The sequence below is a fragment of the Macrobrachium rosenbergii genome, chromosome 52 (genome assembly GCF_040412425.1).
Source record: "Macrobrachium rosenbergii isolate ZJJX-2024 chromosome 52, ASM4041242v1, whole genome shotgun sequence".
NCBI classification, from domain to species: Eukaryota; Metazoa; Arthropoda; class Malacostraca; order Decapoda; family Palaemonidae; genus Macrobrachium; species Macrobrachium rosenbergii.
In genome coordinates this window covers 24,535,477-24,547,741 of record NC_089792.1, presented here as the reverse complement: position 1 = coordinate 24,547,741, position 12,265 = coordinate 24,535,477, and the positions used below count along the sequence as shown (strand labels likewise).

Sequence of the window (12,265 nt, the reverse complement as noted above, 5' to 3'; positions counted from 1 at the left end):
TTGTATTTTTACTGCACTTTGAAAATCATTTTCAACTAACATGGATTTAACAAGGGAACATTTAAAACTGCACTTCCCATGGTTGAATAAAATAAAGTTAAAATTCCCTACCTGGCCTTGCAATGTGTACATTTTTTAATGTTGAGACGCCTGTATCATGAACATATGCTCTATGGATGCCTGGTGTAGTATCAGTTATAATTATTATACACACTCAAATGCTTGTTAATTTTCATCTTGAATATGAAGAAATAAGATCTCCAATTTCCCATTTCTTCCAAACTTACATTTTTTGAAGATATAAACCAAACATGTTTTTAAAATTAATAATACAGATGGTTAATTAGAAAATTAATTATAAAGAGATGATGATGAAACACGTACAATATAGTGATGTGAACTTTTCCAGGCAAAAGCTTTAAAGAACTACTTTTCTTGAACATACGTAAGATACTCCAAATCCTATACATATACTGTATATATATATATATATATATATATATATATATATATATATATATATATATATATATATATATATATATATATATATATATGTATATACAGTATACAGGCTTACAATCCCTTATCCATAATTCTAAAAAAAATTTTTTTGTGGAGGGAATATCCATTTGCAAAAGCCAGATAGTGCATACTATTTAAAATAATGTCAATTTTTATAAGACTTGTATCCAGTGATGTTGCATACATTATCATCATATTATTGTATTATAGAATATGAACATTGTGATCATGTGCTATTTACATTGTGGTAAGGTTTTCATTCTCAACAGCAGCTGACTGAGTACTACCAATATCCTTTAAGTTTTTAAATGAAACATAATTGAAAGATACATTTTTCTTGTAAATAGGCAAAGCTGGTTTTAAAAAATGCAACTTAATTTATTCATAAATGCAGTAAATTTTAATGATGTATAGGTGTGATTTCACCAGTTTTGGATGTTGCTTTCATCTATTCCAAAACATTTTGCAGCCTGCGTGATTAAATTTAGTGGCATGCTTCCTTTAAGACATTCTTCTCCATGCCAACTGCAGTACACTTCTTAATAAACATGTGATGGCTACAACAACTAACATCTGCGAAAAGCTGTTTCTCAATTTGGGTGTTTATGTCAGTTCTTGCTGTTGTGTATGCCATTGTTTTAAATGAAACAGTAAGGGGTTGTCGGTTATAAGAAACAGAAATGAATTATTAGACAACCCACAAGTGTGGTAAGCCTTGTTGATTGTATGATTTGCATTTAGCCTACTGAACTTTTGCTTCTAGGCCTGTTAATTAGTCAAAAGGCAACTTAGCTATAATATGCATTATCAATGGAAACTACTGAATCCAAGACAGGCATAGGAAGCCTAGCCTAGCATAATCTGCTGAAAATGATCAAGATACAAGAGTGGATGATATATGAGTGCTAATTATGGTTTTTTGATGCTACACATTTTTGAGTTTTACAAAATGTTTTGTTGGAAAGTGTTCAAGAGTATTTATGGACAGAAGCTTCAGTTTTGAAACCCCAAAAAATCCCAAAATCAATACATAGCTGGCCTGGCACCAAGGGTTTTGGATAGGGATAGTGAACCTGTAACAAGAATTACAAAAGTAAATGTATGCAAACTCCACAATATTACTTACAAAGTGAGGCACATGAAAAGGAATAGGTCTAATCTTCATGAGTTTGTCCAAGTTTTATAATTTCTGTGAAACAGATCTCAAGTTTCGAACTTGAAAGCAAAAGTAACAAACACTAATGAACAATATGAAATGTTTCAGTCCTGCAAAAAGACCAGTAACTTCGGTTCACTACTGTGGGACTCTAGTCAAAATTACCAGTATGTAAAATATGAATTAAATCATACAATAAACTGAAACAGTGATAAATATCAAGTATGTACTTCTAGCATAATGTCACAGTGCATCTTTAAATTTAATTTTTATCTTTTTTAATTTTCTAAACTGTTATTGCTATTTTTACTTCACTGAGAAAACTACATTCTTTCAGAAATCATTTAAATTCACTCATTTTTACTTTTAAGTCCTCAAAGATATTAAAAAAAAAAAAAAGTTATGAACACATGAAAAATGAAGCTTCAACAATAAAGTATTTTATCAGTCATGGAAAGTCACCTTGGCTCCAAACACCAAATTCTTACACTGTACTAACAACAGTATTTTAGTGAAAATTTATGAGCAATAAAAATATAATCTTTTATATGTCTACACTATAAATATGCAAAAAAAATTGAAAAATTTTCAATTATCTTTTCATTGTCAACTATTTTATTTGTAATACTGTACTCATCAACTCTTGCTTTTAAATACTACAACAAAGTAACTAGATATAAACTGGTATGAAAAGTTTAAAATATGTTATTAAAATTTACATATTTACATGAGATATAGGGACAAATGAAAAGTTCAAACAAAAACTACAGTTCAGGGGCTTTGTGCTCCCCAAAGTTTAGAAATACAGTTTTTTGGTCCCCAAAAATTTTTCAAGTAATTGTAGACAACCCTTAGACAAAAATACTATGGTATACTTATTGTGTGTCCTTATGCTATAAACCACTTTTCCTTCTTAAGTAAAATTCTGTATCTTTCTAACATGAGAGTACATCACTTTTATGACTATTGCTGTACTGTTGGCCCACCATAATGTTACTGACCATTAAACCAATATAACACACACACATTGCAAGCTAAACAATAAGAATGATCTACTCCTTGTTGGAAAAATCTTAGAGTTATACCACCAAGTTCAAAGTGAGAACACAGATGCGCAAGAGGGCCTATAAAATTGCATATTGTTGGTATAGGAGTTCCCTGATTTCGTAATAATCTGCACTCAGAGGCCCTTCCACTGATATTCCACCGGAATCTTGCTGTAAGACAAGAGGAAAAGTATTTTAAGCAAATAAAATGTGAATGCCTAAAAATACACTATATAAAAAAAAAAAATAATTACCTTCAAAATCTGCAAGAAATTTCATGAGAATATAAAGTGGCACTGCACAACCAAAAAATTACTCATGTTTTCCTATTAAAAAAATGTTACAGAAAACTTTTAAATACTCTTTTTGAGTTTTAATGCACATAACTTAGTTTAGAAAATACAGTACAATAATATGGGAATTTAGAAATTATGGAGCTAACAGTATTTTTAACACTGGTCATAAATCTAACCAGATGCAATTAAAATGCTGAAAGTACTGTATACTGACAAGGTGGAACACTTTTAGATGTTTTCTTAACAAATTGTTCATGATTCAAATTCAGAAATTACAATGGGTGACGGATTTTGACTGTCTGAGAAAGCACAAGCACCATTTATTTTATTTTTTTTTTAGTTACAGATGAAGACAGAAATGTTCCTCACTTCTTTGCGCTTATTTACAGTAATCTTGTGTCCTATTTACTTACCATACTACATTTACTGTCAGTTTTCAAAAATTCATTTCTGCACACCTGATAACTTTCTGTTACCAGATCTGTGATACTAGGAAAACAAAAGACTGATTTGTCTTTACAATCCTGTGTATATGGGAATACAAGGTCTTAACAGTAAAACTTGTGGAAATAGAATACAAGGTCTAACAGTAAAACCTGTGGAAATATAGTTAAATTAAAGATAAATAATTCAGTAAAAGCAAATATAAGAAGTTATCATAAAAGAAATAAAATAAGGTGATATACAAAAATATCCATACTACTAATTAAATACAAAACACACTAAACTAGATAAGAAACCTGAAGTGACACCCAACAAATTAAATCCTGTGGAGATTTCAAATTTCAAAGAATAATTAAAAAAATTACAAATAATAAGCTGATGTAGGTACATCGATTTTCTGGCATCCTTAGATCCAAAGCCTTGCTGGATCATAAAGGATTATATAACAGTAACTCAACAACACACCTCTGACACATCCTGTATCTGTAAAAACATAGTAGACTGCTTGAAACCTAAACTAGACAATGTTAAATGTAAATCAAATGACTAAATTAAAAGCACAGAAATGAAATATGAACACTATGCATATGTATATTTACCTGCTGGCCTTGTCTCAGGCTTTAGTGCTACATGTACGGTCACTCAAAAAAGTACTGTAACACACTCAGCTTACAATAGTGACATCTGGTGCTATTTGGCAACTCTGTCATACAAACATGAAACAACCACAGGCACTACTGGTGCGTCAGAGAAATTATCTCCTGTTTCCATTAAACCAATTTTTTTCTGATATTGCTGTAATACGTTCCTTGATTAAAGGATGTTACTATAATACTTCAAAGGTCATCACTGTTCTTATGTTTTAATATTTTCATCTCCATAGGCCATCACTATCTTTTATGTTTTATCTTCTTCACATGTGTGAACTTTTTAGAATTAGGCCTACAACTATTAATAAATCTAACTGTTAGTCTTAGTAACATCAACAACTACGACTTCTTTAAAAATCTGCAGGAATATTATTAAGAATAAAATTTTACAAGAATGGTATTAAATGACTACTCCTTTGCATACTGTAAACTATTGAAACTTAATATTTTTTATTTAGGTTACATAAATACTGTACTAGATACAAAATAAATATGTATTTTCAGTGTTATGAAATAAGAAATATTTGTATATATAATCACCAAAAAGAAAATTAATGAATAAATTCATTATATATATTAGTATTGCATAATAAAGAGAATTACCTGCATTAGAATATATATCTCTCTCTCTCTCTCTCTCTCTCTCTCATAGAATCCACGAGTTTTTCACAAATGTTGACTTCATGATGCTCAGGCCTGAGTGACTCCCATACTGACTTGACATGACTAATTAGGGTTCCTTTGGCTATTATCACAGTTCCTTACAATATAAGACCAAAGATTTTCTATTGGGTTTAAGTTCGCAGACTTCGCTGGCCATTCAATCCAGGTGACATCTTGATGGGCTCTAAAGCATTCTTTTACTTCTTTTGCAATATGAACAGAAGAATTATCCATTAACCCTTAAACGCCGACTGGATGTATCATACGTCGACTAAAATTGTCTGTTGGGTGCCGAGTGGGACGTACCGTGCACGTCGACTACAAAAAATTTCAACCTTCGGTCAACTTTTGACCGACCGAAATGGTCGAAAAACGCAATTGTAAGCTAAAACTCTTACATTCTAGTAATATTCAATCATTTAACTTCATTTTGCCACAAATTGGAAGTCTCTAGCACAATATTTCGATTTATGGTGAATTTTTGAAAAACTTTTCCTTATGCCGCTGTAACTTTGCGAAAATTTCAGAAATTCTTTCGTCATTTTGTCGTAAGTTTTGCACTGTTTTATATTAGCCGTTACATAAAGTTTTATATATGAAAATGTGCGCAATTTCATGTAAAATACAGCAACATACAACCCATGGTTGTAGCTTTTATCAGTTTGGAAATATTTTCATATAAACCACGATAACTGCCAAAATTTCAACCTTTGGTCAACTTTGACTTGACCGAAATGGTAAAAAAATGCAATTGTAAGCTAAAACTCTTACATTCTAGTAATATTCAATCATTTACCTTCATTTTGCAACAAATTGGAAGTCTCTAGCACAATATTTCGATTTATGGTGAATTTTTGAAAAAACTTTTTCCTTACGTCCGCGCCAGAAATTCTTTAAATCACGTTGTCGTAATGTTTGCACCGTTTTATATTAGTCGTTACATGTAAAGTTTTATATATGGAAATGTGCGCAATTTCATGTAGAATACAACAGAAAATAACTCATGGTTGTAGCTTTTATCAGTTTTGAAATATTTTCATATAAATCACGATAACTGCCAAAATTTCAAGCTTCGGTCAACTTTAACTCGATCGAAATGGTAAAAACGCAATTATAAGCTAAAACTCTTACATTCTAGTAATATTCAATCATGTACCTTCATTTTGCAACAAACTGGAAGTCTCTAGCACAATATTTCGATTTATGGTGAATTTCTGAAAAAAAAACTTTTTCCTTACGTCTGCTTGTGTAACTTCGGCGAACATCTCAGAAATTCTTTCATCACGTTGTTGTAATGTTTGCATCGTTTACATTAGTCGTTACATAAACTTTTATATATGAAAATGTGTGCAATTTCAAGTAGAATATAACAGAAAATAGCTCATGGTTGTAGCTTTTATCAGTTTTGTAATATTTTCACATAAATCACGATAACTGCCAAAATTTGAACCTTTGGTCAACTTTAACTCGACAGAAATGGTCGAAAAACGCAATTGTAAGCTAAAACTCTTACATTCTAGCAATATTCAATCATTTACCTTCATTTTGCAATAAATTGGAAGTCTCTAGCACAATATTTCGATTTATGGTGAATTTTTAAAAAAAACATTTTCCTTACGTCCGCGCGGTAACTCGGCCGAACATCTCAGAAATTCTTTCGTCATGTTGTCGTAATGTTGCACCGTTTTATATTAGTCGTTACATAAAGTTGTATATATGAAAATGTGCGCAATTTCATGTACAATACAACAGAAAATAACTCATGGTTGTAGCTTTTATCAGTTTTGAAATATTTTCATATAAATCACGATAAATAGAAAAAATTCTACTTTCGGTCAACTTTAACTTGACCGAAATGGTCGAAAACTGCAATTGTAAGCTAAAACACTTACAGTCTAGTAATATTCAATCAATTAGCTTCATTTTTCAACAAACAGGAAGTCTCTAGCACAATATTTCGATTTATGGTGAATTTTTGAAAAAACATTTTTTTACGTCCTCGCGTTACGAATTCATGCGTCATTTTGTGATGATATTTTCTCTGTGTTGCTTTGATCGTTTTACAATTTGTTATATACCAAAATCATCGCAATTTAGTGTACAATACAACGAAAAAAAAATAACCCGTTAGCTTTAACCGTTTTGCTCACTGCGCGATTTGTATAAAATTATATATGAAAATTTTTTTTTGCACTGTCATATATTTCAATATTTATATATGATAATGATATTTTTTTTCATTTCTGATGGTTGCATACTAAACTTCAGGCAATGACAAAAAAGGAGCAAAAATTAACTCTTAATCTTAAAACTAAGCGTCCTGTGATTTTTTGAAAAAAACCTTTTTTCCGCTTCGGCGCTAACTCCCGAACGCCGCCAGCATACGGGAGACGTTTTTGTAAACAGAGGCTCGGCGTTTAAGGGTTAACTACATAAACTGGTTCCTGATCTGGGATGAGTGACCTTACAGATGGAATAAGGACATCTAATATTTCCAAAGTACTAATGGCTGTTCAACCTTTCGTTGACCTTGATCAGTTCTCCTGGACCATGTAGGACACCCATCCCCAAAGAGCTGCTGTAATTCTGCCACTCTGCCGAATGGGTTGATATTTTCATCCCCACACCTAGAAATAAAGTGATAGGGTTACTGAATAAAAGTTATGAAAAATAATTTTGATTTCTTATAACATGATAAACATTGATTGCACCAATTGATAGACTATAGAATGGAATATAAACACACACACACACACACAATATATCTGGCCCTATCATGTATTCTGATTTCCTTTAATGACACTTAGACCTACTTGCTTAACTGCTTATATAAAATCTACTGAATTAGACTAACAAATTTCACACCTATGTTTGTATTACATAGTATATAATTGCTCATATTTCAATGCTACTTAGGCCTATCATTTTAATAGCCTTTATGAAATAAACTGAATATATTAGGATTATTTTTGTATTACTTATTATCTGAGTTTCCTAAGAATTAAAACTAGCAAGACACTTAACACTAACTTTGTTCACCTCCATAAAACTTACCTTGTATTAACTGGATGCCAGCAGTGAAGACAACCATGCTCATCCATGGAGAGTGTCTTCGCATTGCAAAAGATGACTTTCTTCTAGAAATCATTAGCCACTGGATAATATTGTAAAGCAAGCCTAACCTCACTTCTTTATGTGTCTCTGTCATGAAGGGTTTCTTGGCAGGAATGTGACGAAATACCTTAGCCTCAAGAAGCCGGTTACAATTGGTTTGGGCATCAACTTGAAGGACATTTTCTCTCTTGATAGCAACAGCAGTTGTCAAGGGAGTAACGGAGAGCTGCTTCAATGATCTAATGATCTTCTTCAGCAGTGGTGCAATGGGGTCATACACTTTTTTTCAATATACAGTATAGTATTTATATTTCCTCTTTCTCTTTCTCTTTGTCGTCGTATCCATGTGTATGCCAAGCTGCCGAGCAATATCTTGGATAGAAACATTAGTGGTTGCGGCTGTTATTCATCTTATCAGGGCAAGTGACGATACAGCTTACTTCCTGCCCAAGTGTGGCATCACACGATAACATACACTGAGATTTTTTCGTTTTTGTGTTATTGACAATGATTATGGTAGAATTATTTCTTTCTTTATTTATATAATATCTGTGATTATTCAATAAAAATTTATTAGTTAACATGCTTTTATTTGGATTCGAAATATAGTTTCTTCTTTGACTCTTTTGTCAAATCATCTGACACAAAATTTTTTAAAATGTTTTATTTTTTGCAATATGAATTTTTCACTCACCATTCTTTTTATATTGTTAACCGTATGATTAACAACCAAAATCGAATAAGAAAAGCACATTTCATATATACATCAAAAGAATAAATTGTTAGGAGAACAAAAACTGTAACATGTTGCAATACATTTTTGAGTGACAGTACATAGTAATAATTATTTTATGATGATTAACATTTTTATATTTTACATTCTAATACTGTACTTTTATTGTTTTTTGCTAAGCACACACACACAAAATCATATTTCCTTTAACCCTTAAACGCCTGCTGGACGTATCATACGTCAACTAAAATTGTCTGTTGGGTGCCAAGTGGACGTACCGTACGTCGACTACAAAAAATTTCAACCTTCGGTCAACTTTGACTTGACCGAAATGGTCGAAAAACGTTATTGTAAGCTAAAACTCTTACATTCTAGTAATATTCAATCATGTACCTTCATTTTGCAACAAATTGGAAGTCTCTAGCACAATATTTCGATTTATGGTGAATTTTTGAAAAAAACTTTTTCTTACGCCCATACGGTAACTCGCCGAAAATTTCAGAAATTCTTTTGTCATTTTGTCGTAATTTTACACTGTTCTATATTAGCCGTTACATAAAGTTTTATATATGAAAATGTGCGCAATTTCATGTACAATACAACAGAAAATAACTCATGGTTGTAGCTTTTATCAGTTTTGAAATATTTTCATATAAATCACGATAACTGCCAAAATTTCAACCTTCGGTCAACTTTGACTCGACCAAAATGGTAAAAACGCAATTGTAAGCTAAAACTCTTACATTCTAGTAATATTCAATCATTTACCTTCATTTTGCAACAAATGGAAGTCTCTAGCACAATATTTCGATTTATGGTGAATTTTTGAAAAGTTTTTTCCTTACGTCCGCACAGAAATTCTTTACGTCACGTTGTCGTAATGTTTGCACTGTTTTATATTACTCGTTACATAAAGTTTTATATATGGAAATGTGTGCAATTTCATGTAGAATACAACAGAAAATAACTCATGGTTGTAGCTTTTATCAGTTTTGAAATATTTTCATATAAATCACGATAACTGCCAAAATTTCAAGCTTCGGTCAACTTTAACTCGACCGAAATGGTAAAAACGCAATTATAAGCTAAAACTCTTACATTCTTGTAATATTCAATCATGTACCTTCATTTTGCAACAAACTGGAAGTCTCTAGCACAATATTTCGATTTATAGTGAATTTCTGAAAAAAAAAAACTTTTTCCTTACGTCTCGCCATGTAACTCGGCGAACATCTCAGAAATTCTTTCGTCATGTTGTCGTAATGTTTGCATCGCTTTACATTAGTCGTTACATAAACTTTTATATATGAAAATGTGTGCAATTTCATGTAGAATACAACAGAAGATAGCTCATGGTTGTAGCTTTTATCAGTTTTGAAATATTTTCACATAAATCACGATAACTGCCAAAATTTGAACCTTCGGTCAACTTTAACTCGATTTAAATGGTAAAAACGCAATTGTAAGCTAAAACTCTTACATTCTAGTAATATTCAATCGTTTACCTTCATTTTGCAATAAATTGGAAGTCTCTAGCACAATATTTCGATCTATGGTGAATTTTTGAAAAAACATTTTCCTTACGCTCTTGCTGTAACTCGGCCGAACATCTCAGAAATTCTTTCGTCTCGTTGTCGTAATATTTGCACCGTTTTATATTAGCCGTTACATAAAGTTTTATATATGAAAATGTGCGCAATTTCATGTACAATACAACAGAAAATAACTCATGGTTGTAGCTTTTATCAGTTTTGAAATATTTTCATATAAATCACGATAAATAGAAAAATTCGACTTTTGGTCAACTTTAACTTGACCGAAATGGTCGAAAACTGCAATTGTAAGCTAAAACACTTACAGTCTAGTAATATTCAATTACACAATATTTCGAATTATGGTGAATTTTTGAAAAAAACATTTTTTTATGTCCGAGCGTTAAGAATTCATGCATCATTTTGTGATAATATTTTCTCTGTGTCGCTTTGATCGTTTTACAATTTGTTATATACCAAAATCATCGCAATTTAGTGTACAATACAGCTAAAAAAAATTAACTCATTAGCTTTAACCGTTGTGCTTACAGCGCGATTTGTATACAATTATATGTTTTTTTTTTTCGGTGTCATATATTCCAATATTTATATATGATAATGATATTTTTTTCATTTCTGATGGTTGCATACTAAACTTCAGGCAATGACAAAAAAATGAGCCAAAAATGAACTTTTAATCTTAAAAACTAAGCGTGCTGTGATTTTTTAAAAACTTTTATTCCGCTTCAGCGCTAACTCACCGAACGCCGCCGGCATACGGGAGACGTTTTTGTAAATAGAGGCTCGGCGTTTAAGGGTTAATGTGAAAGTTTCTGCAAGTCTGTTAACATGACCAACTTTCTATAACTTCTTTTTTCTTTCTTTTTTTCTTTGAGCTTTTCTGTGCATAAAGCATATCTTTTTATATATAAGAGTGAATGTTTGTAGTTTGTCCACATGTCTGTGTGCTAAAGAAATCTGAACCATTTGAACAATCTAGACAAAATTTGGTATGAGGCCATCATCTGACCCAACTTAGATAATAGCTTAGGTTTCAAACCCGTACCCCCTCCCCCTTCCCTTTGTAACTTATATGGTAACCGCTTGACCGATCTAGACAAAATTTGGCACGTGGCCCTCATTTGACCCAACTTAGATAATAGGGTAGGTTTCAAACCTGTACACCCTTGCCCCTTCCCTTTGTAACTTATGTGGTAACTGCTTGACTGATCTAGACAAAATTTATCACGTGGCCCTCATTTGACCCAACATATATAAAGGGGTAGGTCAGCACAATAATACCTGGATAAAAGGAACAGTCAACACAGTAATACCTGGATAAATGAACAGTCACTTAAGTAATACATGGGTAAAAGGGACAACCACCACAGTATTAACCGGATAAAAAGGACATTCAGCACAGTAATACCTGGATAAATGGGAAAGTCAGTAGAGCAATACCTGGATAAATGGAACAGTCACTGCAGTAATATCTGGATAAAAGGGACAGTCACTGCAGTAATTCCTGGATAAAAGGGACAGTTACCACAGTAATACCTGGATAAATGGGACAGTCAGCACTGTATTATTTGGATCAATGGGACAGTGAGCACAGTAATTCCTGGATAAAAGGGACAGTGAGCAAAGTAGTTCCTAGATAAAAGGGACAGTCAGTACATGGAGGTGCAGGAAAATTTTTCTGAGTTCTTCAGAGTTTTCTACATGAAACCCTTACTTAGCAAGGCACGGTGCTTACTGCTCTATAGAATAAAAACTGTGTACTGTATAATGATGTAAAAGTTGTGAAAACTGTATTACCTTTAATCCTTTTCATAACAAAGCAAAACAATAATAAAAACTAATAAAAGACGGTAAATTACAGTAAACTAATTTCAAACATGCCTGTTTGGGAAACTTTTGTAAAAAGCATCTGAAGTTTGTTAGATGAAGAAGGGTGCCCCTCACCAACTGCTCACACTTGGGTTCCCTACAACATGGACCATGTTCTTCTTGGCCACAATTCATGCATAATGCTGGCTTTTCCTATTCTTCATAGCTATATCATCTTATTGTATGGACAAAGTTTTGGCAATAAAGAAATCTGGA

General features: G+C 32.1%; 1 protein-coding gene across 1 annotated transcript in view; it reads right to left on the bottom strand.

Moving 5' to 3' along the window:
* Positions 1 to 596: 596 nt before the first annotated feature.
* Positions 597 to 12,265, bottom strand: part of CPSF2 (cleavage and polyadenylation specificity factor subunit 2) — a 179,734-nt gene continuing 168,065 nt past the window's right edge. Inside the window, exon 18 of the mRNA XM_067095976.1 lies at positions 597 to 2,898. Coding sequence (XP_066952077.1) covers positions 2,862 to 2,898 — 37 coding nt within the window. The 3' untranslated portion in view covers positions 597 to 2,861. The remainder of the gene's footprint in view (positions 2,899 to 12,265) is intronic.